Source organism: Eubalaena glacialis, chromosome 3 (assembly GCF_028564815.1).
Source record: "Eubalaena glacialis isolate mEubGla1 chromosome 3, mEubGla1.1.hap2.+ XY, whole genome shotgun sequence".
Taxonomy (NCBI): Eukaryota; Metazoa; Chordata; class Mammalia; order Artiodactyla; family Balaenidae; genus Eubalaena; species Eubalaena glacialis.
This window is the reverse complement of record NC_083718.1, coordinates 183,450,573-183,478,433: the sequence shown is the minus strand read 5'-3', so window position 1 is coordinate 183,478,433 and position 27,861 is coordinate 183,450,573. Positions and strand designations below refer to the sequence as shown.

General features: G+C 43.7%; 1 protein-coding gene across 1 annotated transcript in view; it reads left to right on the top strand.

The window, feature by feature from the left end:
* The window catches only part of FHAD1 (forkhead associated phosphopeptide binding domain 1), a 146,212-nt gene that overhangs the window by 13,035 nt on the left and 105,316 nt on the right, over positions 1 to 27,861 (top strand). Inside the window, exons 3-4 of the mRNA XM_061184091.1 lie at positions 11,247 to 11,453; positions 25,774 to 26,044. Of these exons, the coding sequence (XP_061040074.1) occupies positions 11,247 to 11,453; positions 25,774 to 26,044 (478 nt within the window). The remainder of the gene's footprint in view (positions 1 to 11,246; positions 11,454 to 25,773; positions 26,045 to 27,861) is intronic.

Sequence of the window (27,861 nt, the reverse complement as noted above, 5' to 3'; positions counted from 1 at the left end):
GAGATGAACCAGGGGTTGGAAATACACATCCGCGGATCGAGGGGGTGGTACAGCGGCCCCAGCCCATGGACAGAGTGAGGAGGAAATGGACATCTGAGGGGAGAGGAGCCCGGCGTGGAGACCTGGAAGCAGTCAGAGAGGTGAGGGAGCCAGAGAGCTGTTGCCAGGCTGGGGGTATTAATAACAGAGACAGCTTGCTTTATGCCAGGCACTGTTCTTGGCACTTTCGAGTGATTAACTCATTTCATCCTTAGGAGGTTAGTGTTGTTTGCCCCACTTTACAGATGAGGGCGTTGAGGCACAGATAGGCTGAGTATCCTGCCTGAGGTCACAGAGGGAGGCTGGGGCACTGGGAACCAGGCTCGGGCAGTCTGATTTCAGGACCAGCCTCTCCTGAGGCCTTGCCGGTCCACAGGGCTCTCCCGGGGAGACCGGGGAGGAAGGATCCAGCTGATGGGGAAACAGAGAAACTTCCTCTTTCCTTCCATGCCCAGACTCGTCGTCTCACCAGCGCCTGGCCATTTCCTCATGTCCTTATTCTTTTGGAAACCCCATTTTTTTACTACTTCTGCACTACATCCCTTTCCTGAGGCAGTGGGGGGCTGGGCCTGGGGGATGGGATAGCCAAGAACCGAAAGGTTAAAAGAAATAGATAAAACACACACACACACACACACACACACACACACACACACACAGGAGTTAATTTCAAAAATGTTATCCCACTCCTTTGAACATTTCACCAAGCAGTACCTTTTGTCAATCCTACGAAGCCCAGCTTATCAAACTCATTTTTGCTGCTCAGGGAGCAACCAAACAGAAGCAAAGAACCATGCCCCAGGCTGCACAGCTGGAAGGTAGCAGAGGCGGGACTTGAACTCAAGACTTTCTAACTCCAGAGCCCATCCTCTTGCTCATAATAGAGAACATTTCACATTTGCCATATGTTCTCTTCTAAGTGCTTTTGTATGTATTGTATCATTTATACGTCACCAGTAACTTATAAGACTGTCCTTTTGTTACCTTACAGATGAGGAAACTGAGGTATCACTTGCCCAAGGTCACCCTGCTAGGAAGTAGGAGAGCTGGACTCGAGCCCAGGCCACCCGCCTCGAAAGCCAGTCTAATAACCACCACATTGTCCTGCTTCCCCAACCCCTGAACCATCAGGCCAGGTGCCTCTCTCTGACAACTGTGTCAAATGTCACAGGGAGGCCGAGAGCCCGAGGAGGCCCCCCGAGGGCAATGGCAGTGGGATGAGGACCCATCGGGAAAGGAACGCCCTTGAAGCCATTTGACAATAAAGGAAAGGAAGGGGGAAGGGGAGGCGTTTCTAGGCCGGGGGGATGGTAAGCACGTTCACAGGTTAGACGGAAGTTACACTGTCAAGATGAGGATGCAAAAGAGGAGATCGTTGAGGAGAGGGACCAGACCAGGGTGGGATGAAGGCAGGACCACCCTGAGGCCCTTGGCAGCTAAGAGAAGCCTTGAAGGTCCCATCTAAGAGCTTCTCCATGCCTGGGAAGTCCAGGTCCTGGCAGGGAGCTGAAGGCACATTCACAGGGGTGTGGAGTGATGGAGGGGAGTTTCATGAAGGGACTCCATAGGGAGTGGGCAGGGCTCAGAGAAACCACAAAGGATAGTGCAGGGCCCAGAGCTAGTATGAGTGAGGACCGTTCCCACCCCCAGAGCTGAGGGGTGAGGGGCAGGGGCATTTCCTGGGACCTGGAGACCCCGAGGGCTGGGTAGAGTCCTCTGAGGGAAGCTGTGTGGTCCCACAGAAAGGAAGCCAGGGGAGTAAGTACCCCAACCTCTCTCCTCCCTGCTCTGATCTCTAACCCCCCATTGGCCAAACCCAACCAGAAACCAGAGGCAAGGAGCCCATCAGCCCATGGATGCAGCTGCGCAGGTGGGCCTGCTAGGCAGGGGGCGCAGTGGAAGGGGATGGAGGAGCATCGGGAGAAGCAGATGGAGGATGCCCGGCAGGTGCAGGAGGTGAACACCTAGGAGGCTGTTATCAAAGTAGAATGAAAAGCCTAAGACCAGGGACCTGCGGGCTGGGGGGTCCAAAGGGCACTGGGCCAGCCTCAGGACAGAAGTGTGAGGGTGGCAGGAGGGTTTGGGGGCCGGGATGGACTTGAAGGAGCTGGTGAGCTTGAGCAGGGCCCAGGCTGGGTGAGTGTAGGGCATTACCCACAGGGAGGGGAGGGGGAGCAAAGGCTATGTGACTCAAGGAGAGGACGAGAGAGAGGATAAGGAAGGCCGGGATCGGGAGGTTATGGTCTGAGATGGGGCTTCCCAGTTCCAGGTGATGCAAGGTTGAAACCTAGCTCCAAAGGACAGTTCCCGGTACACGTCGAACCTCAGCGACAACGTCAGCGAACCTCAGGGCAACGTCATAACTAAGTCAGCTTCCGGAGGAGGCTTCCTCAAAGCACAGGAGTCATCAGAGCAGATGGTCATTGTTAATAGATGTTTAAACGTCTCAATATTTTGTGGACTCACTATATACTTTTTAAAGATATTTAAAATGCAGGAGCCTTTAAAAAATGCACTTGTTTTCTATATTAGGTTCTGCCTGTCTCCTCTCTCATTATTAAATCACTCTCTCCTCTGAAAATCACAGGTTACAAATCAAAGGTACAGGTTTTGGAATTAGACTTGGGTTCAAACCCTGACATTGCCCTGTGCCAGCATCTTGATGTTGAGTGAGTCACTTCATCTTAGCCATTTTTTAAATCGTGGTAAAATACATATAAATTTTACCGTCTTAACCACTTTTAAGTGTACAGATCAGTAGTTGTAAGTTATTCACATTGTTGTGCAACCAGTCTCAGAATTTTTCATCTTGCAAAACTGAAACTGTACCCATTAAACAACAACTCCCCGTTTCCGCCTCCCCCAGCCCCTGGCAACCCCCATTCTATTTTGTTTCTATGAGCTTGACTACTCTATGTACCTCACATAAGTGGAATCATACAAAATTTGCCTTTTTGTGACACTTATTTCACATAATGTCCTCACGGTTCATCCATGTTGTATATGTGTCAGAATTTCCTTCCTCCTACACTGAATAATATTCCACTGTATGGATGGACCACATTTTGCTTATCCAATCATCAGTCAGTGGGCACTTGGGCGGCTTCCACCTTTTGGCAATTGTGAATAATGCTACTATAAACACGAGTGTACAAATATCTCTTTAAGTTCCTGCTTTCAATTCTTTGGGGTGTATACCCGGAAGTGGACTTGCTGGATCTTATGATAATTTTATTCTAAATTTTTTGAGAAGCCGCTATACTGTTTTTCATATCAGCTGCACCATTTTACATTCTCAGCAGTGCATAAGTGTTCCATTTTCTCTGCATCCTTGCCAACACTTGTTATTTTCTGTTGCTGTTTGTTTGTTTTTGATAGTAGCCATCCTAATGGGTATGAGGTGGTATCTCACTGTGGTTTTGATTTGCATTTCCCTAATGACTGTAATGTTGAGCATCTTTTTATATGCTTGTTGGACATTTGTATATCTTCTTTGGAGAAATGTCTATTCCAGTTCTTTGCCCATATTTGATCAGGTTATTTGGGGGGTTTTTTGTTGTTGTTGTTGAGTTATAGTTCTCTATATATTCTTCATATTAACCCTTTTTCAGATTTGTGATTTGCAACTATTTTCTCCCATTCTCTAGATGGCCTTTCACCCTGTTTATTGTGTCCTTTGATTCACAGAAGTTTTAAATTTTGATATAGTTGAATTTATCTATTTTTACTTTTGTTGCCTATGCTTTTGGTATCATATCCAAAAAGCATTGCCAAATCCAATGTCATAAAGTTTTCCTCCTGTGTTTTCCTCTAAAAGTTTTATAGTTTTAGACTACGTTTAAGTCTTTGATCCACTTTGAGTTAATTTTTGTATATGGCGTAAGGTAAGAGTTCAACTTAATTCTTTTGCAGTTTTTCCCAGCATCATTTGTTGAAAATACTGTTCTTTCCCCATTGAATAATCTTGGCACCCTTGTCAAAAATCATTTGACCATATATGCAAAGGTTTATTTCTGTGCTCTCTATTCTATTGCTCTATGTACCTGACCTTATGTCGGTATCACACTGTTTTGATTACTGTACCTTTGTATGCAGTAAGTTTTGAAATCAGGAAGTGTGAGACCTCCAGCTTTGCTTTTCTTTTTCAAGATTATTTTGGCTATTTGGGGTCCACTGAGATTCCATATGAATTTTAGGATGGATTTTTCTATTTCTGCAAAAACTGCTATTGGGATTTTGATCGGGATTGCATTGAATCTGTAGATCCTGCTGGTAGTAATGACATCTTAACAATATTAAGTCTTCCAACCCATGAATACAGGGTGTCTTTCCATTTATTTGTGTCTTTAATTTCTTTCAGCAGCACTTTGTAGTTTTCAGTGTACACATCTTTTACCACCTTGGTTAAATTTATCCCAAAATATGTTATTCTTTTTGATGCTATTGTAAATGAAATTATTTTCTTAACTTCCTTTTCAGATTGTTCATTGTGAGCATATAGAAACACAACTGATATTTGTGTGTTGATTTTGTATCCTACGACTTTGCTACTGAATTTTGTTTATTAGTTCTAAGAGGGTTGTGGTTTTTCATGGACTCTTTAGGATTTTGTACATGTAAGATCATGTTGTCTGTGAACAGAGATAATTTTACTTCTTCCTTTCCAATTTGGATGCCTTTATTTCTATTTCTTGCCTAATTGCTCTGGCTAGGACTTCCAGTACTTTGTTGAATAGAAGTGGCAAAAGCAGGTATCCTTATCTTATTCTTGATCTTAGAGGAAAAGCTTTCAGTCTTTCACCTTTGAGTATGATGCTACCTGTGGGCTTTTCATATTTGACCTTTATTATGTTGAGGTAATTTCCTTCTATTCCCTGTTTGTTGAGTGCTTTTATCATGAAAGAGTGTAGCATTTTGTCAAATGCTTTTTGTACATCAATCGAGATGATCATTTTTTTCCTTCTTTCTGTTAATGTGATGTATTACATGGATTGATTTTCATATGTTGAACCATCAAGTCTGCATTCCAAGAATAAATCCCACTTGGTCATAGTGTATGATCCTTTTAATGTGCTGTTGAATCCAGTTTCCTCATATTTTGTTGAGGATTGTCATATCAGTGTTCATAAGAGATATTGGTCTGTAGTTTTCTTGTAGTGTCTTTGTCTGGGTTTGGTATCAAGGTAATGCTGTCCTCTCACTTCACCTTTTGAGTCTCAGCTTCTCATCTCTAAGATGGAGATAATAATAGAACCCCTGTTTAGGGCTGTCATGCAGATTAAATGAAAGAATGCACACAAAATGCTTCAGCAGGGCCCAGTTCACAGGAAGCCCTCAGAATATGTTAGATGATGATGAGGATAATAATAATAATAATAAATAAATAACAGTTCATCTCATAGTTGGACAGCTCAGTAGGATGGAGCTTATACAGTCAGTCTGTATTAGCAGCAGGGCGTCTGTCCAGTAGTAGCATTTAGTAATTTTCCAAGTAAAGGGAGCGAGTGATATTATAGGGCAGAACTAGGAAGCTCTCTCCTGGCCTAACATGTGGTAGAGGCTCACCCAATTTTGTGGAGTCATTTAAAACTTCCTGCTTCCTTTGATTTCTTAATAATGGCTTGACAGTTTTTGAGGAACTGAAAGTAGTGAAGCCTGGGAAGAGAAAATCAAAATGTAACACACAGAATTTCCCTCATTCATGGGTTATCAAAGGTTCAGAGGACACAAAGATCAATGGGAATGGTGATGAAGATGATGTGGGTGACATTTTCCAAAGAACTAATGTGTTTCAATTTTTTTTAATACTTTATTTTTTGAACAGTTTTAGGTTTACAGGAAATTGAGCAGATAATACAGAGAGTTCCCATATATCCACCCCTCCAATACACACAGTTTCCCCTATTATTAACATCTTGCATTAGTGTGATACATTTGTTACAACTGATGAACCAATATTGATATGCTATTATTAACTAAGTCCATAGTTTATATTAGGGTTCACTCTTTGCGTTGTACAGTCTTTCATTTTGACAAATGTATAGTGACAAGTATCCACCATTACAGTATCATAAAAAATACTTTCACTGCCCTAAAATCCCCTGTGCTTCTCCTATTCATCCTGAGCCCCAGAGCCCCTGTGCCCCTGTGCCCCTGGCAAGCACTGATCTTTTACTCTCCTTATAGTTTTACTTTTTCCAGCATTTCATACAGTTGGAATCATACAGTATGTAACCTTTTCAGACTAGGTTCTTTCACTAAGCAATATGCATTTAAGATTCCTCCATGTCTTTTTGTTATTTGATAACTCATTTATTTTTATCACTAATATTTCATTGTATGGATGTACTACAATTTGTTTATCTATTTACCTTTTAAAGGACATCTTGGTTGCTTCCAGTTTTTGGCAATTATGAATAAAGATGCTGTAAGCATGTATCCAAAATAAATGAGTCTTCATGGATATAGAGAACAGACTGTGGTTGCCAAGGGGGAGGGGGTTGGGGGAGAGATGGAGTGGGAGGTTGAGGTTAGCAGGTGTAAGCTGTTACATGTAGAATGGATAAACAACAAGGTCCTACTGTATAGCGCAGGGAACTATATTCAATATCCTATGATAAACCATAATGGAAAAGAATATTTTAAAAAGAACGTATATATATGTATAACTGAATCACTTTGCCGTACAGCAGAAATTAACACAACATTGTAAATCAACTATACTTCAATAAAATAAATAAATAAACAAAATAAATGAGTCTTAAAAGTCAACAATAAGTAACCAAACAACCCAACTTAAAAATGGGCAAAAGATCTGAACAGACATCTCACCAAAGAAGATCTACAGATGTCAAATAAGCATATGAAAAGATGTTAAACATCATATATCATTAAGGAATTTCAAATAAACATGAAATATCTCTTCATTTATTTAGACTACTTTGATTTCTTTCATCAACATTTTGTAGTTTTCTTCATATACCTCTTCATATAGCTAAGTATTTTGTTAGATTTATTCCTAAGTACTTCTTTTTTTTTTTTTTTTTTTTTTTGGTGCTAATGTAAATGGTGTTGTGTTTTTAATTTCAGATTCCACTTGTTCGTTGTTAGTATATAGGAAAGCAATTGACTTTTGTATATTAATCATGTATCCTGTAACCTGGCTATAATTGCTTATTAGTTCCAGGAGGGCTTTTTGTCAGTTCTTTGGGATTTTCTGCATAGTCAATCATGCCATCTGCAAAATGGGCAAAAGATCTGAACAAACACCTCACCAAAGAAGATTTTTTTTCCTTCCCAATCTATATATCTTTTATTCTTTTCTTGCCTTGTTGCATTAGCTAGGACATACAGTACAGTGTTGAAAATGAGTGGTGAAAGGGGACATCTTCGTCTTATTCCTGATCTTAATTGGAAAGTTTCTAGTTTCTCACCATTAAATATGATGTTAGCTTTAGGGTTTTTATAGATGTACTTTATCAGGTTGAGGAAGTTCCCCTCCATCCCTAATTTGCCAAGAGTTGTTGTGGTGGTTTGTTGGTTTGTTAGTTTATCATGGATGGGTGTTAAATTTTGTCAAATGCTCTTTTTGCATCTACTGATATGATAATGCGATTTCTCTTCTCTACGCTGTTGATGTGATGGATTACATTAATTGATTTCCGAATGTTGAACCAGCCTTGCATACCTGGAATAAATCCCACTTGACTGTGGTGTATAACTCTTTTTATACATTACTGGATTCAATTTGCTAATATTTTGTTGAGGCTTTTGCATCTATGTTCATGAGAGGTATTGGTCTGCAATTTTCCTGTTTTATAATATCTTTATCTGGTTTTGCTATTAGAATAAGTTTGGCCTCACAGAATGAGCTGGGAAGTGTTCCCTCTTCTTCTATTTTCTGGAAGAGATTATAGAGAACTGGTATCATTCTTTCCTTAATGTTTGATAGAATTTACCAGTGAACCCATCCAGGCCTGGTGCTTTCCATTTTGGAAGGTTATTCATTATTGATTCAAATTCTTTACTAGATATGAGTCTATTCAGAGTATTTATTTCTCCTTGTGTGAGTTTCAGTAGATTGTGTTTTTCAAGGAAATGGTCCACTTCATTAAGTTATAAAATCTGTGGGCATAGAATTATTCATAATATTCCTTTATTATCCCTTCAATGTCCATGAGATCAGTAGTGATGCCATCGCTTTCATTTCTGATGTTAGTAATTTGTATCTTCTCTCTTTTTTTCTTGGTTATCCTGCTAGAGGTTTGTCAATTTTATTGATCTTTACAAACAAAACAAAACAGCTCTTTATTTTGCTGACTTTTCTCTATTGTTTTCCTGCTTTTTATTTCATTCATTGCTTCTTCTGCTTGTGGTAGGCTTATTTTGCTCTTCTTTCTCTAGTTTCATAAGGTGGAAGCTTAGATCTTCTTTTCGAATGTATGCCTTCAGTGCCATAAATTTCCCTCCAAGCACTGCTTTCACTGCATCTTGCAAATTTTCATAGGTTGTATTTTCATTTTCATTTAGCTCAAGATAAATTTTTATTTCCCATGAGACTTCCTCCTTGACCCATCTGTTATCTAGAAGTGTGTTGTTTAATCTCCAAATATTTGGGGATTTTCCAGCTGTCTTTCTGGTATTGGTTTCTAGCTTAACTCCATTGTGGTCTGAAAACATACTTTGCATAATTTCTATCCTTTTAAATTTGTTGAGTATATTTCGTGGCCTGGAATGTGGTCTGCTTGGTGAATGTTCCATGTGAGCTTGAGAAGGACGTGTGTTTTGTTGTTGTGGGATGAAGTGGTGTGGTTGCCAGTTAGATTCAGACGATGATAGTGCTGTTCAGTTCAACTTCATTCTTCCTAATTTTCTGCCTGGTGGACCTGCCCATTACTGACAGAGGGCTGTTGAGGTCTCCAGCTACCATGATGGATTCATCTGCTTCTCCTTGCAGTTCTATCAGTTTTTGCCTCCCATATTTTGATGCTCTATTATACAGTGAAGGATTGTTATGTCTGCTTGGAGAATCGACCCCTTTATCACTATGTATCGCATTTATTTATTTATTTATTTATTTATTTATGTATGTATGTATGTATGTATGTATGTATGTATTTATTTATTTATTTATGGCTGTGTTGGGTCTTCGTTTCTGCGCGAGGGCTTTCTCTAGTTGCGGCGAGCGGGGGCCACTCTTCATCGCGGTGCGCCGGCCTCTCACTGTCGCAGCCTCTCTTGTTGCGGAGCACAGGCTCCAGACGCGCAGGCTCAGTAGTTGTGGCTCACGGGCCTAGTTGCTCCGCGGCATGTGGGATCTTCCCAGACCAGGGCTCGTACCCGTGTCCCCTGCATTGGCAGGCAGATTCTCAACCACTGCGCCACCAGGGAAGCCCTGTATCGCCTCTCTTTATCCCTGATAACATTCCTTCCTCTGAAGTTGGCTCTGCCTGAAATTAATACAGCTACTCCTGCTTTCTTCTTGTGTTTCAGTATTTTAAGTGCCAAAGTGTTTGGTAGGGATTTGCAAAGTGGGTAAGGGCACAGTCATTTGAATCAGGCAAACCTGGGAACAAGCCAAGCGAGTCAAGCTGGCTGACTGTGGGCACACTTAATCATTCTATGCCTCAGTTTCCTCATCTAAAAAATGAGTAACTATCGGACCTACTGTACAGCACAGGGAACTATATTCAATATCTTGTAATAACCTGTAACGGAAAAGAATCTGAAAAAGAATAGATATTATATATATGTATAACTGAATCACTTTGCTGTACCCCTGAAACTAACACAACATTGTAAATCAACTATACTTCAATAAAAAATTAAAAGTTTCTTTAAATGAGGAAGTATCCCTTTGAATTATTGTGAAGATGAAATGGGATAATGCAATAAAGCACTTAGCAAATTTCCTGGCATTTGTGTAATTACACGTAATGTGTAATTAATATATTCTACTAATATATGCAGTTATAGTATTATCTATTCATATAATATAAGCTATTATATTATTAATATAAGCTATTGGTTATAATTATATTGTGGGACGTTAGTAGAGATTTCTAAGTCCAAGTACTCTCTATGAACGTTGGATGAGGCACTCCGAGAAGAGTAACTTAGAAAATAGTTGCAAAGTCTCAGGCTGGAGTGGATGGCTCATGGCAGTGTCCTGAGAAGACAGAAGACTTCACATGTGCCCTGCAGCCCATAGTCCCGGGCGCCGGGGCCAGGCGGAATGTGATATTTCCTCCTTGGTGCCGAGTTTTGCTCATTCTTCTTATAAAAGTGGTTACACAGGAGGCTTCTGACCCCACTGACAAGTCACTGTCTGGGGTCTCTCTCTTTTGGGGGAAATGTGGTCACACCAGGGCCCCTATTGAAAAATAGATCATCTTTGGTTAGATAAATTCTGATTAGCTTTTAAGAAGCAACAGTAATAATTCATCACATGGGAAAAACCTTCATTGTACACCAAGGCTTTTAAAAGGTAGTTATAAAACTATGTTGTGTGGTGTGAGCTCAATTGTGTTTAAAGTTTTTAAAAAGATTGTAAGCATAGAAAAAAGTCTGGAAGGATGTGAACCACCGTGTTCACAATGCCTGCCTCTGGGGGACGGGAGTCTAAGTGAGTTTAATGTCTTCTTTGTGTTTTTCTCTAGTTCTCATTTTCTGCATTATTACAAAAAACATGTTATTTTAAAAATGAATAGAACAAACAAATGAAAACAACAATTATTACAAAACCTCCCCTTAACTTTAACACTTGCGGTAAATGGACAGTTGTCACTTGCCAACTGACCTTTCTGGTTTGTGTTGGGCCATTTCTGCTGTCTTGCCATTCGGGACAACCAAAAGGATACTTGCATGGGATCAGAAAACTATAAAGTGGCCAATTCCTGGCCAATTCCCCCCGAGTTCCCTCTTGCCTCTGTGTTGCCTGACTCCCTACCCAAAAACTGGGCATCTATCCTGGGTCTGGTGTCAGGGTCTGGTGACCCTCCACTCACTAGCTGTGTGGCCTTAGGCAAGTCACTTAACCTCTCTGACCCTCAGCATCCTCCTCTTAAAATGAGGATTGCAGTGACCATCCAGCCAGATGAAGTGGTTAGCACATTGGGGCACCCAGTGTCAGTGGCACTAGTAAATATTAGGGCCCCCCTTGTTATTCCTGTTTTCCTGGCTCTGACTGTCCCCCTTCTCCATTTCAGTCTGCAGACATCGACAACCATCACGCGCTCATTGAATATAATGAGGCCGAGAGCAGCTTTGTTCTCCAGGACTTCAATTCCCGCAACGGCACGTTCGTCAACGAGTGCCACATTCAGAACGTGGCTGTGAAGCTCTTACCCGGAGACATCCTGAGGTTTGGGTCCGGAGGGCTGACCTACGAACTGGTCATCGAAAACCCAGCCTCGGTGAGTCCAGGCCCCTGCGGGGTGGGGGTGGGGTGCAGAGGTGCCGTGTTGTGTCACCTTCCGTGCAGCCTAGGGCTCAGATACGGCCACAGGTGGAGTTCGTCTGGAGCGCGTCACTCTGCTTTCACACTGCACGCACAGTGGCAGCCACAAGACCCGATTTTGCGATTCTGCAAAGTTCAGACCCATCGCGTGGGTGCCGGGGGAGAGCGAGTCCTCGCGCCCTCTTCTGGGCATTTCTTGGAATTACATGTAGGAGTTGCCTAGCCACCAGCCCAGAACAGAGCATTTTCCTGAAAAGTGAAGCTTGGCGAGGGGAAGTGGAAAGCAGGTGTGTGCTTTTGAAGATGCAGAGATGGATGCTTCCTTTTTAGGCAGATCAGTGCTCTGCAACTTCCTAGCTTTGCGACCTTGGCCAGGGTTCTCTGCATGCCTGGGTCTGGGTCTTCTCAGCGGTGCAGGGTGTTGAGAGAGTATCTATGTGTAAAAAGTCAAAGTCTCTGGCGGGAGTAGATGCTCAAGGCCTGCCAGCTGTTATCACACCGGATCAGAGATGTTCCCGGGATCAGGACCTAAAGTATGGCCCCAGGTTAAGCGGAACGTAACCCAAAACTCGCCCAGCAAAGCTCAGTCACAAGAAGTATCTAGTTCAGTAGGGAGGAAGGATGGGGGCTGGTTAGCAACACAGGCCTCGGTCAGAACCCCAGCTCTGCCACTGGCCCACTCGGTGTGCTCTTGCACAAGCCATTGGACCCCTCGGAACTTCGGTTTCCTCATCTACAAAATGGGGCCAACGACAGCAATGACCTTGCAGGCTTATCTCGAGGGCTAAATGAGATGGTTATAATTGTAAAACTCCCAGAATAGTGCCCGTTCGTGGTGAGCACACAATTAATACCTGTCATGTGTGTGAGCACACAATTAATACCTGTCATGTGTGTCCCAGAGAGACGGTGTGTTAACCTCACTCCCCAGCACCAAGAACGCTGCATGGACTGAGACCTCCGAGGCTTAAAATCCTTTCTGGGACGAGGCTGGGTATAAATAAATAAAGTTTAGAGAATCTAGACAGAATCCTGGGGTGTGGGTCCCCTAGGCAGCCCTAAATACTCACTCAGAGAAGATCAGCAGCATCCCTCAGGCTGCAGGGCCCGTGACGCCGCATCCATCACGTTTGGCTTTGAAAATCTGGGGCAGTTTTCTCCTGCTGCTTTTTCCTCCTTGGACCAACATTAAAGTGTGCTCACTTGTGGGATGCACTGGGGTCCACTGGCCGCCCTGAGGAGGGGCTCCTGACCCAGAAGGTGTTGACCTGATCAGTGATTCTCAACATGGGTTCTAAGGATCCCCCTCGTCAGAACCACGTGGGGAGCAGACCAACAGTGCAGATCTGGGCTTCACCCCAGGCCTGAGGACTCATACTTAGGATTCCCAGATGAAATACAGGACACCCAGTTAAATCTGAATTTCAGGTAAGCACCAAATAATTTTTATGTACAGGTGTGGCCCAAATATTGCAAGGAACCACTTATGCTAAAAAAATTATTTGGTGTTTATCTGAAATTCAGATTTAACTGACACCCTATAGTTTATTATATATTTATTTATTCATTTATTTATTTATGCGAAATCTGGCAACCATACACATCCTCCCTGGGAGTGGGGCCTGGGAATATGCATTCTCATGAGCTCCCTGATGATTCTGATGCACCCCCAATAGTAGGGAAACCCAAATTTAGAATCATTTGTATGGAACACTTACAGAATTTTTTAGGGATCAAAGAAAAGGGGATTTCAAACTCCCAAGCCTGAAAATCCAAGTTCGTGAAGTTTGAGTCAGTGTGCCCCAACATGTCTGATTACAAGAATTTTTCAGGAATGGTCAGTAAAATTACAGGTTCCCAGGCCCCCTCCCTGGGAACTTCTGACTTTGTGGCTTGCCCGTGGGGGGAAGAAGAGGGGGAACAGCAAACAATATCTGCATTTTTTTCTTTTTTTTTTCATACAAAGATATTTATTGAAATATTATTTATGGGGCATAAAATTTGAAACCTAGATTTCCATCAAAAGGGGGCATTGTTTAATAAATTATAAGGAGTTCGTTTATATATGGAATACTGTTCTGCCTTTTTAAAACACAGCTTTATTGACATATAATTGACATGCAATAAATGGCACATATTTAAAATCTGTAAGTGGATGGGCTTTGACATCTGTGTACACCTGTGAAACCATCGCCACAATCAAGACAGTGAACAGATCCTTCTTCCTCCAAAGTTTCCTCCGATCACAGCATGTGTTTGTTTGCTTGCTTACTTTTAACAGCTTCACTGAAGTACAATTTACATAACAGAAACTTCACCCATTTTAAGTGTCCAACTCAATCAGTTTTAATACATTTATGGAGCTGTGCAGCCATCACCACAACCTGCTTTCAGAACGTTTTCATCCATTTCTATCACCCCAAACCTCGGAGAAACCCTGGAGGTACTTCATTTTGGGGTTTGTTTTTAACTTTTAATTTTCAAAATTATGGCAAAATACACATAAAATTTACCATCTTAACCATGTTTAAGTGCACACTTCAGTGGCATTAAATATATTCACACTGTTGTGCAACCATCACCCCCATCCATCTCCAGAACTTTGTTCATCTTCCCAAACTGAAACTCTATGCCCATCAAATAAAACCCCCTGCTTCCTTCCTCCCCTCCCACCATGCTTTCTGTGTCTGTGAATTTGACTATTCTAGGTACCTCATATAAATGGAATCTTACATTGTTTGTCCTTTTGTGACCATCTTATTTCACTTAGTATGATGTCCTCATGGTTCATTCCAGCTGAATAATATTTCATTGTATGGATTCACCACATTTTGTTTATCCGTGCATCCATCCATGGCCACTTGGTTTGCTTCCACCTTTTGGCCATTTTGAGTAAGTTTGTTATGAACATGGGTGTACAAATATGGAATGGGGACTTTATTTTACAAGGTGCTTCTTATATAATTATGGGAAACAGTGATGACGACCTCTAACCTTGAGTAGGTAAGACGGAAGAAGATGCTTTGTAAGAAGAGAAACCAGGAGAACAGCAGGAGGAATCACTGACATGAACAGCACCGTGCTAAGCAATTCACCTGCTTTCCCTTATTTCATGCTCACAGCAACCTATGAGATGGGTTCTCCCGTGAGCCCCATTTTACAGACAAGGAATCCGAAACTCAGAGAGGTTAAGTAATTTCCCCAGGGCCACACAGCTAGTCAGTGCAAATTAAACACTATCCCCACTTGCGGAAATAGGAGGGGAGAAAACCATTTAGTCTGATGCTAGCTGGAGCAGTAGCCTTGACTGGTTTTCACACAGAGCAAAGCATACTCTCACGGTCACTCGAATATACACGGATTTTTTCAATTCTTATTTCTACACGCACTTGCACCTTGCTTCATTCCTCGGGTGACTGCGGGCAGCTGCACACGTGTTCCCCTGGCCTGTGCCCAGGGCACTTTGCAGGACTCTCCCCAACCCCATCTTCTCAAAAGTGCTCTCTGCCGGGGCGTCCCCAGCTTGAGACGCTTCCATCCATGACACTCTTATTCATGGAGGGGTCCTTTGCAGGGCCCGCGTGAGGGCGGCCTGTGGACTGACTGACACGTTCCTACAAATTCCACTTCCTGATGACCCCAACCTGCTGGCTGTTTAAAAGAAGAGAAAGAAAGAGGAGGAAAAGGGAGAGGTATTGAAGAGCATCTCTCATCAAATATTTTGAAGCCCAGTTTTTCTAAGAAATTCGTGGCCGTCTTGCTTCCGGCATGTTCTTGTTTCCAATTGATTTTGGGGTCCCTGGTGAGGGCGCTGTGTTTCCTCCTTGGGTGGAGTTTCCACGGAGGACTGCCCTGATATCATACAGGTTAAGTATGATCAGAACTGTTCTTCTCCTGACAAAGAGTTCCCAAATGAAAACATTTATTTCAGGTTTTGTGGTGACCATAACCAATAGAGAAGGGTGTGACAGCATTTTATTGGGGGAGGGGGTGAGGTGGGGGCGGTTAGGAATCCAGATGTGTTCGTAGATGTCACAGTGGTTAGAGCACGTGCCCTGAGGTCAGGCTGACTCCAGCGCAGTCCCAGCCCTGCTCTTGTACTGGCTTTTATACTGGACATGCACAAATCATCTACCTCTCAGAGCCTCGGTCCCCACTCCTGTAATAATAGTTCCTACCACCTTGAGTGACCGTGGTATTAAGTGGGCAAAGTACGTAAGTTGCTTAGCCCAGCGTCTGGCACCTAATAAGCACATGATAACCCTCAGCTTTAGAGTTAAGCAAACCAGCATGGAGCAGCCAAGATGCCTCCTTTGTAAGTGTCCTTTTGGACAGGGAAACCTCCCAAGACCTGCCCCCACTAGCAGATAAATACATTTGCAGATAAATTACCCATAGAATAACATACAAGATGGCAAAATATAAAGAAAAACTCTTGTTTGACAAAGTACACTGGCAGTCCCTTGGAGGCTTTTCCTAATAGCATGAAGCATCATGGGGCCGTGAGAGCCCAGGCAGGTCCTTCACTGCCCAGCGGTTAAGGAAGGTCTTGCAATTCCCAGTCCAACCTGCAATTTCACACGCTGACAGGGGATGATTCATTATGTGGGTAAAAACGAAAGCCACTGATAATAGAAGACAATGCATTTTCAGTTATCTGGCTTCCTTGCTAGTTTGGCTCCACTAACTTTTTTTTTGACTGCACCAACGCAGGATCTTAGTTCCCCAACCGGGGATCAAACCTGCGCCCCCTGCATTGGAAGCGTGGAGTCTTAACCACTGGACGGCCAGGGAAGTCCCTGGCTCCACTAACTTTTTTTTTTTTAATTATTTTATTTATTTATTTTTGGCTGCGTTGGGTCTTCGTTGATGCGCGCGGGCTTTCTCTAGTTGCGGCGAGCGGGGGCTACTCTTCGTTGCAGTGCGCGGGCTTCTCATTGCGGTGGCTTCTCTTGTTGCAGAGCATGGGCTCTAGAGCACAGGCTCAGTAATTGTGGCCCACGGGCTTAGTTGCTCCGCGGCATGTGGGATCTTCCCGGACCAGGGCTCGAACCCATGTCCCCTGCATTGGCAGGCGGATTCTTAACCACTGCGCCACCAGGGAAGTCCATCCACTAACTTTTTACCAGGGATATTGCTGCCGTTCCTGGACAAATTCAGTTGCCCCCTTTCTTCTTCTTTTTTGATGATGATGATAATACCTGGTGGCTAATGTTCTATGCTCATTTATTATGGACCAGGAAGTGTTCCAAGCATTTCATGTGCACTATCTCACCCACTTCGCACAGACTAAGAAATGGCTGTTATTATCCCTATTTTTTACAGACAAGGCACAAAAATAACACATTCATCAGGGTCACAGTGAAGGAGCAGAGCAGGAAGCTGGGCCAGATTCTGTGTGATGCCAACTCCCAAGTTCTTAACCAGAGGTTGGCACACTATGGCCCAGGGCCAAATGCAGGCCATCGCCTGTTTCTGTAAAGTTTCATGGGCACACAGCCATCCCATGCATTTCAGTATTGCCTATGTTGTCTGCTACAACGGCAGAGTTAGCTGGGCAGATCATGTGGCACACAGGGCTGGAAATATTTACTGTCTGGCTCTACAGAAAACGTTTACCAGCCTCTGCTTGTAACACTACGCTGTACTGCCTCTTTCATTTTACTTGGTTTCTGAAAGAAGAACTTAAAATAGAGGGGGGAGCTGGGGAGAAAGAACTCACTCAGATTGAGCCTTACTGTGTGCCGGGAAGTGTGCTGGTTAATTGCTTAAGTTTACTGAGGAATAAGAAAAAACAGACAAGCTGGAAAAATAAATTTTGAACAGTCTTTTCAGTACCTCTTTAAAAAAGAGCTGGAAATATGTGGTTCTAAATATACATACACATATATATGCATTTGCATATATATAGTAATAATATAATTACATTGACATGTATCTGATAAATATACTAGACATTAACATATTATATATACAACAGATGCATATTATAAATTTTACCTGTTTCTTCAACTGGAAAGTTTTCTTTTAAAACTGTGGAATGTGGGGAATTCCCTGGTGGTCCAGTGGTTAGGACTCAGTGCTCTCACTGCTGAGGGCCTAGGTTCAATTCCTGGTCAGGGAACTAAGATTCCACAAGCGCACGGCGAGGCCAAAAAAATAAATGAATAAAACTATGGAATGTCTTCCCTGGGTAACTTTTGAAGCAGAAATTTGGGATTTGTAGTCTGAATCCTGCTGTAGCTAGAGAACTATTTATCTGTCAAAGTTTCTCTAAGCAGCGTTTTACTACTTGTCTTACGATTGTTTCCTTGGTCTTAAATCATTCTTCTCTGGAGATGCTGCTTTACTTTTATAAGTTTAAAGGTAAATTTGGTGCATGATTACAGTCTGGTGGGTTTTATTTGAGCATGTCATAACCTTTAAAACAACTTTCATTCTGAGTACACAGTGATGCTTATGCTAAAGTCTCAATAAGCATACTGTCCAGGAAATTTTATTGTTTGCAAGTGTCAGAAAACCAACTAAAACTAGCCTAGGAAAAAAAAAAAAAAGCTCATGTAACTGAAAAGGCCAAAAGCTGCAGCTTAGGCCCAGCTGGCTCCAGGCGCCCAAATCACGGTCAGGAATCTGTCTCCTTCTTCCCTGTTAGCTTCACAATCTCAGATAGACTCTTGCCTCACCTGTAGGAAAGTGGCCACCAGCAGCCCCAGCACCCTACAAACTAGCAGTTTCAGGGAAAGAGCCAGCATCTTCATTGGCGTGGCTTGGATCATGTGGCTTCCCCTGAACCAATCACTGAGGCCAGGGGCAAGGAATGCTCTGACTGGCCAGGCCTGGGTTAGGGTCAGAGTTATATGGACTCAGGATTGTCAGGGAAAGGGTGTCTCCCCCGCAAAAAATTAAGGTGCCCAACCAGAAGATGGAAGAAATGGATGCGGGGTAGGCAAAAACAAAGAAGATGTCCATGACATTAGGAAGCATTCCTATTGCCTAAGTGGAACCTTCCTAACGGGATTTGCCACTAGGGATTTGGGGAGGGAAAATGACGAATAATCCACTTTTCCATTGGAAAAGTCCCAGGCCAGTCTCCAAGGAAGCAGAGTAGCTCATTTCTCTCCTCTGGTGAACAGGTGTGATGAGAAGCTCAGAGTCGGGGCCTTAGTTGTGTATCCCCAAGAAGGGTGGCATTTCCACTTTCCTGGGACCTCTGAATAGGGCCCGTTCTTGAGGAGGGTGTGGCTTTACTGTAGCCGGGGTTGAGGAGCTAGCTGGCAACTGAGTGAATGACCAGAGAGCACGGTGCCCTTCAGAACAAAACCTCTTTCTGGTCAAGCTTTGTCATCTCCTACCTGACCTTGTAGGATTTCCTCTACCCTATCCTCTTACAGGTCCCGTGGGGACCTACTGATGTGACGAGAAATCCTGAGGCTGGGTGTTTTATATCAAAGGCGATTTCCCGAGACCAGTGAAGTGGAGGGCACGGGGCAGCAGACAGCCTCAGGCTCGGCATCCGCAGCAAAAACTCACACAAAAGGACCCCTGAGGCTGTGTTGTCACCACACGTCTACAGACGATGCAGACGACATCGGGGGAGGTGGAGACGGGAGCGCGGGCTGAACCCTTAGCATCCTGCTGAGACAGAACCCAGACCCGGCCAGGAACCGGGCCGCTTCCTGCTTCCTCTGGCAGACCACATCCTTTGCTACCAAACCAGAACCACATTGCCCCTTCTCTTAACTTAGTTGATGATCATTCATTCATTCATTTATTCATTCCGTCTCTCAATCTGGCAAGACCGAATTGAAGTAGGCCAAGTCTAGGGGTAGCAAAAGCTATTTGCAAACATCCGGCTGTTTTCTCATTAGATTCTATTTCCCGTTTTATGGACTGACCAGGAAGCTGATTACAACTTGAAAGGAAAGGAAAAACCGTAAGACTGAAGATTTGCAAAAAAATGGGAAAATTAGATGCGCCAGATCTCCTTTAACACAGCTGGGAAAAACCCAAACGAATGACTTTTCTGAACAGCTCAAAGGGACCTAATTCTTTTAAGTTCCAAAACCTAAAAATAATGTATAACTTGGCGGTTCTGTGCTCTAAATGTATAATCCTGATTTCTCACACTGAAACCCTGTACATAATTTACCCTTTTCTTGGGGACTTAGAATTATTACCCCTCTCTGGGTTACGGTGACACCCCGGGAGCTGTTGAGATAAAGGCCATTTGTCCTGGCACCAAGTAGCCCCCTCTCCTGGCTTCTGAGATCTATTGGCCATGTTTTATAGTCTCCATTCTGTCTTTCCAGGTCCATGGCTGTGGTCAGTGTGCCTGCTCCCCACCATCACCCCTACCCCCCAGGCCCTTCCAGACCGTGGGAATTAAGCTCCACATCTACGTATGTTAAATTCTTCTGTAAGGAAGACGGTCTCTTCTCCCTCCTTTATGTATTTACTCACTAATGTATCTATGTCAGTATGGACTCATGTATACTTACTTTACACTTTGAGTTATAATCCAATACTCATTATCTATTTCATCGCTCAAATTCTTCCAGCCTTGGCCACTGGGAGCTCTTTCAGGTTGGTTGCTGTGTCCTTGAGCATCTCCCCACCTTTTCGTTTTGGGCACTTCCTTACTCTCTGCTGTTACAAGATGCACCAGGCTTAGCATGTATTTTCCCCATCCCAGCCCCAGAATCAAAGTCCTTTTTATTTACACTCCGTTTGCCAACTGTTCAGCTCGGTCAGCGAGCTGAGTACCAGGCACTCTGCTGGGTGCCAGCACAGCCAGCGATTGGCTGGTAAATATTTAATGACCAGCTCTCTGGAAAAAGTAAAGTACATGCATGCATAGCATAAGGTTTACTGATATAAAGAATGTGTAGCACAGTCTTTCCATATAACAAGAAATACAGTACTCTTTCTTGTAAATTCTGTATAGCCAGCTGAGTCTCACAGAATGCTTTCATTGACTTTAGCTGAACTCTTGTAACCATAGCCAATTTCTCATTGCAATTGACGAATGAGAGAGTTCCCAACCTGAGCACTGGTGGATATTTTTGGATATTTTGGATTTATGAATAATACAAGTGAAAAAGAAAGACGTTAGAACTTCACATGTTCATCAGTGACATGAGTGACATTTTGCTGCATCAGATGATAATTTTCAAATACTGGAAGAACGTTTCCTCAATTTTTTGTTCTGTTCATAACATAATGGCTGAGACACAACATGCTTTTGTATAATCTGCATTGTTAACATTTTCTCCATTACCGTCTTAAGTCTAGGCAATCAACAAAACAAACAAACAAAAAAAACCAAGCTCTACATGAACCACCATTATTAAACCTATTTATAAAAGTTTTTAAAAATCAAGCCCTGATTTATAGCATTTCCTGATTTCTATGGTGTAATACTCCCTCCACAGTCAATTTCAAGCTCCCAATGACACATCCCTGAATACAGAGATGGAAAGAGAGGTGTGGTAACACATCACTATGTAGCATTTCCAACAGACACATATAGTAGAGTGAAATAACCTCAAGAGCATAGGTAATAATAAAATAGAGTAAAATAATTAGGAAGGGGTGAGTTTTAAGTTTGTATCACCTTTATTTCTGATATAATTTAATTGTAAATTTATGTAAGTTAATTCTTATTAATGGCTGGGTTTATCAACCAGTGGCAAAATTCCTGGACATTTAACAATCGGTTCTCGTGGGCGGGTACCAGCTGGCCCCAGCACTCCCCTGGTACAGCAGTGAACATACCACAGGTCTTCCCGGATGGAGGCTGGGGTCCTCTGAGCTGCTTCCAGGGCGTGGCATGTACCAGATGAATAGCACTTCCATACGACAGTTGTCAGTGTTCCTAGAAAATCCCATTTCTAAGTAGCCCATGCGACGTCTTGTGGTTTTTCACACCATCTAATGCTCATTTCCTTTTTTTAACTCGGAAAATATCCTATCATTCACTAACCAATCATCTAAGATCCGTTTGTGAGTATGGAAAGCAGGTAATAAATCATGACTTCGAGTAACCTAGAAGTCCTAAGAGCACAGGTATTGGAGCCAAATAGTGTCACCGCTTCCTGGCTGTGAGACCTCGGGCAAGTCATTAAACCTCTCTGAGCTTCAGTTTCTTAATCCACACAATGAGGGGTAAAATGCCTCCTCCAAGATTATTCTGGAGATCAGATGAGACCACATGCGTTAAGTGCCCAGCACAGTCTGTGGCACATCTGTGGCTTCTCTACACAGTGGCTCATAGCCGTTGTATTGTCCACAATTACTTACAAATGGCAGAGCACATAACAAGCTCTCCAAGGGCAAGGTCTAAGTTTCCACCTTCTCTGCAGGCTCCAGGGCTTCCTGGCAGAATTCGTGTGTATTATAGGCACTCGGTGTGCAAACTACCTTGAATTTTTTTCAGGGTCTCCCATTCAACCTACACTCTTTACAGGGTTACAAGCAGATGTTGGAGAAATAACACAAAGAACAAGTAGATAATTTGAAAAAAAATGGATGGTGATTTCTTGAGTAAATCATTGACCCGTGTTTATTAAAGCTAATATAAATTCAGCCGTGGATGTGGTCATGGTTAATCCAGGTGGTTGACAACCTGCTATTTTAAAGGTAGTATGGAAAAGAAATCAGGAGGATAACATATGCTACCTCAGAAACAAAACAAAAAACCCAACCATGGCAACATACCATATGGTCAGAGAACAGACACAAAGAAAGAGAAAAGGCATGAGCATGTATTTTTAAACTAAAGTTTCTAAAAACAGACTTGGGGACTTCCCTGGTGACACAGTGGATAAGAATCCACCTGCCAATGCAGGGGACACAGGTTCGAGCCCTGGTCCAGGAAGATCCCACATGTCGCGGAGCAACTAAGCCCGTGCGCCACAACTACTGAGCCTGCACTCTAGGGCCCATGTGCCACAACTGCTGAGCCCATGTGCCCCAGCTACTGCAGCCCATGCGCCTAGAGCCCACACTCGGAGACAAGAGAAGCCACCGCAAGGAGAAGCCCGTGCACCACAACGAAGAGTAGCCCCCGCTCGCCGCAACTAAAGAAAGCCTGCACGTAGCAACGAAAACTCAACACAGCCAAAAATAAATAAAATTAAATCTAAAATAAATAAATAATAAAAACAGACTTGTTGATAACTGACCTTGACCCCATGCTTCCTGTACAGCCCAGAGCTGGCTTTTAATGTGAGTCTTTTTCTTACGTTTGCTTTTCTCCCTGCCTGTTTCATTGTAGTTACCAGCAGCAATTTCTGAGAAAACCTTGACCTTCCCTGTGATAGAGCAAGCCGGCAAACTAGAGAAAACCAACTTTAACCCTCCAACTAAAGCTACCCTCAACCAACATGCTTCAGAGCAAAAAAAAAGCCAAAACTTTATTTTTTAATTTTTAAACCCGAAGAGCTTGGAGTCTCTGCTGCATTTACACATCTTTGGCTCCTTCCCCCTAGGGACCCTATCGTTCGGGCTCTGTGTGCTGCAAGCGACAGAAACCAGCTCTAGCCGGCCTCAGGGATGGAGCACTTCAGGGTAGCACCCCAGCCAGGGCTCAAAACCAGCTTCCTTATTTTCCCTACCATGTTCACAGCAGCATAGTTACAATAGCCAAGAGGTAGAAACCACTCAAGCGCCCATGACGCTTAATGGATAAACAAAATACACTCTAAACTGTATGATGGAATATTATTTAGCCTTAAAAATGAAGGAAGTTCTGACATGTTACAACATGGATGAACCTTGAGGATATTATGCTAAGTGAAATACGCCAGTCACAAAAAGACAAGTACCATGTGATTTCACTTATTTGAGGTACTTGGTACTTAGAGTAGTCAAATTCATAGAGACAGAATGTTGGTCACCACGGGCTGGGTGGCAGAGGGAATGGGGAGTTGTTGTCTAATGGTAATAGAGTTTACATTTTGCAAGACGAAAAAGTTCTGGAGATCCATCTCACAGTAATGTGGATATACTTAACACCACTGAACTATATACTTTAAAATAGCTAAGATGATAAATTTTATGTTGCAGGTTATTTACCACAATTTGAAAAGTAAATAAACAGCTTCCCTCTCTCCATGTCTGGGCTCCACTCCCTCATGCTGGCTGCATTCTGAAGTCCCACCAGGTCACTCCAGATCCTGGTGTCCAGCCAAGTCTTCTTGGGTCTCCTTGGCTCTGATTGGATCACTTGCCCCACCGCTGAACCAATCAATATGGCCAAGGAGTGTGATTGGCTGATTGCTTAGCCCCACCCACAGCAATGGGCTGACAGATTGGGAGGGAGATTTCCTGGAATTTCCGGAAGAGCCGGATGGGTTGTGGCCTGTCCACTACAGCAGTGGACCACTTGAGGCATGAGATATGACCACTCCCTTTAGCACCCTGGCAGTTAGTGGGCAGTGAGGCACATGTAGCTGAGCATCCCAGCACAAAAGGGAATTCCTCCACACTACCTGTGGTCTCTAGATTTGTTTTCTAGCAGGCGAGGGTAAAACATATTCAAATTTCCCCCTTCCCACCTTCAGCCCTTTCATTCGATAAATCTTTATTAAATCGATGAGGAAAGGTTATAGGAATGATTGAGGCAAGACAGCCCCAGAGGAGAGGATGGGAAGGGATAGGATGGATGGAGAAGTTAGTGCAAGGCAGGAGCAGGACACCTCAGCTTCTGAAAGGAGAGAAAGGAAGAAAGCTTAGGTGGAGACCGAGGTGCCCACAGTGGAGAGAAATTCGAATCTTCACATAAGGTTCTAACATGCCAAGTCCGTTCCTGAAACAGGTTTCAACGGGGCCAGTGTCATCATAAATGCTGGGCCAGGTGTCGCCAGGCAATTGGAGTTTGATTTTCCCGAACAGTATTCTCCCTGACTCCAAAAAAGTCTTCCGGGGAATTCACCGGATTCTTGACTTGGCTGGGAAAGACTGTAGCTAAAAGACTGGTTTGGGAACCTGAGTGAGTGGAGAACCTTCCTCTTGAATGCAATCCAGCTGGAGCTATAGGAAGTTCTGTCTGCCAGGCTCCTATTTCGGAAGCATTCTGTCCTGTTTCTCATTATGTGTCTCCAGTCTGCAGAAAGAGAAACATGACCCGTCACAGGCGGCAAACCTTTGAACTTAGCTTCTTACTTGAAAAGTGTGTTTTTTTCTGCCAAAAGAGACTGGGGGCGGGAGAGAGGGGCAGAGAAGGGAGAGAGAGAGAGAGAGAGAGAGAGAGGGAAAGAGCTTTCCAGACCCCAGTCCCACCACCCTCTCCACCACCACCTGAGCTTGGTGAATTCCTTAACCTCTCCAAGCCTCATTTGTAAACTAGGAATAAGGAGAGCTCCTCCCCTGCAGGGCTATTGTGAGAAATAGGTGAGTAATTACAGTAAATGGTAGCATTCACGATGTCACGGTTTAACCACTGGGCACGGGGAGGGACGGCCACGACAGCATTAACCAAGACAAAGCCGGGTGTCAGCACCTCTCAGCATTTGCTTCTCCCGGTTTAGTTGGATTTTGATGTGCTCTCTGTTGAAAGTAGCTACAGACATCTTCTGCTGGGTCAGATGAAAAAAGGTTCCCTGGATAGATATTTATGGAGTGTCTGCCAAGAATCAGATGTGACAGATGTTGAGGATCACAGGTTAATGAGCCAGTTGGGGTGCCTGCCCCCCCAGAGCTCTCGGCTTCGGGGAACAGATGGAGTAGGAGTGCCAGAGAGACGCACAGTGTGGATGTGTGTGTCCTGGAGAGCTGGGCTTGAATCTCGGAGATGTGTTCATTCATTCTTTCAACCAATATTTAAGGACCTACTCCATATGTGCCAAGGGTTTATTCTAGGAACTGAGGATATGGTGGTGAGCAAGATAGACAAAAAGCCCTCCCCCTCTCAGAGGTGGCATTCTACCAGCTCAGCCTCTCTCTACCAAATCTGTGATCCTGGGAAAGTCACTAGGTCTTGCTCAGCCTTGGGCTCATCACAGAGCATCAGGGGTATTAAATGAGGTAATGCATGCGAATCTCTTGACTGGGTGCCTGGCACGGAGGCTGCACCCAATACATGGTGGTGCGATAGTGTGCAAGGTGACCCATGGTGGGGACCACCATCCCAAATTTGGGGAGAGTCTGGGAGGGCTTCCTGGGAGAAGTGACTTAAATGCTGAAATCTAGGGCAGCAATTATGTCGCCAGGACAGAAGGGTGAAGACCACCCCAGCTGCTCATAACCTCCCCTGACCCTCTTGTCTGCCCCTGCAGGTCTCCTTCCCATGGGTGAGGGACCCAGCACCTTGGCCAAGGCCACAGCCACCTCGGGCCACCCAGCAACCGAACCAGTCACCCTCACCACCACAGACCCCCTTCCACCCGGGCATCTGGCCAGCGCCAGTGCAGAGGAGCTGGTCCCAGGGGTTCCCCAGGCCCCGCATGGTCCCACCTGCCTCCCACAAGCGGCCCGTGAGTGCCAGCGGGAAGATGTTCTCCTTCGTGGTGGACAGAGCCGCCCACAGGGTTCCCATCATCAAGCAAGGTACTCACGGGCACGTCCATGGCGGCTTAGGGGCTTAGGGGATGGGCTTTTGGCTAGGGGGATGGGTCTCGGGTTTTGCTTTCCCTTTTTTTTTTTTTAATTTTTATTGAGGTACAGTTGATTTACAGTGTTGTGTTAGTTTCAGGTATGCAGCAAACTGAATCTGTTAAACATATACATGTATCCACTCTTTTTTAGATTCTTTTCCCATATAGACCATTACAGAGTATTGAGTAGACTTCCCTGTGCCATCCAGTAGGTCCTTATTAGTTATCTATTTTATATATAGTATTGTGTATGTCAATCCCTCTCTTCCAATTTATCCCTCCCCCCTCTTATTCCCGGTAACCATAAGTTTATTTTCTACATCTGTAACTCTATCTCTGTTTTGTAGATAAGTTCATTTGTACCTTTTTTTAGATTCCACATATAAGCAATATTGTATGATATTTGCCTTTCTCTGGCTTTTGCTTATGTTCTCTGACTCTAAAGTAGAACATAATCAATTGTGAAAAAATTGGGATAAGCAGAAAGTTAGAAAACAGTAAAAGATAAGCTGTCACCCTTATCACCGGAATTCTCCCTATTGACTTTTTGGCACAAACTCCTCCAAGACTGTGCTCTGCCCATCTGCACACGTCAGTACCTCTGTGGTGTGTGTGTGTGTGTGTACATATATATGAATATATATGAATGTGTATCAGAATCTAAATTTATATACTTTGACTCAGATGTACAGACATATTGGTAACTGAAATCCCTCTTGCCTTAGGAGGTTTTTAAATATTTTATTACCATTTTACAGGTTAGAGAAGACTGAGGCTTATGGAGAAAATTACTTCTCCGGAGGTGATATATTCAATCTAATCTAATCTAACGCTTTTCAGTCAAATTTAAGGCTGGTTATCTCAGTGACTGTCACTCACAGCCTGGCCACTTTGGGGACACATAGCCATCAGGGTTTCCTTCTCCCCGCCTCCCCGCCAGAAGGCCTCATGGCATTTGGGGAGGAGACTTCCTATCTGTCACCATCCTCTCGGCCTTGCCAGCCTCACTGGCAGAGTAGCTGGGTCGACTTAGTCCCTGGCATGATTCCCAGGTTTCTTCTGTGGCCGCTGGTGTAAAGGTCCCATTCTCTGTTTTCTGCGTCCCAGCCCCAGACCCCTCTGAGTCCCCAGGTCTCTCGATGCCTCCACACCCTCCCCTGGTCTCACTCAGGACCACTCACCTGGTCACCTCCCTCAGCCATTCAAATAATAGTTATTATTCTGAAATATACAGACTAAGGAGCAAATGAGAGGTATCTCTACAGTTTACATCATCATCATCATCATCATCATCTAAGGAACGCTCATGTACCTACCACCCAAGTTAAGAAATTACTCAGCCACTTCCCCCCAGCATTTTAATGTGAAAACTTTCAAACATACAGCAAAGCAAAAAGAATTTTACAGAGAACAGCTCTCCTCCTAATTCTACCACTAACACTTTGCTGTACTCTTTATTACATTTCTGTCTACCCATCCTTCTTGCCCTGCATTAATCCATCTTATTTTTTGATGCATTTCAAAATAAATAGCACACATCTGTAGTCCTCCCCCTAAATGCTTTAGCACATATACCATTAACTAGAATTCAACATTTTTTGTCTCTTTCATGTAAAATTAACACGCAATGTGTATTAGTTATCATGATTGCATAACAAATTCTCCCCAAACTTAGCAGCCTAAAGCAAAAATCAAACATGTATTATCATCTATACGGTTTCTGTGGGTCAGGAATTTGGGAGCAGCTTAGCAGGACGGCTGTGGCTCAGG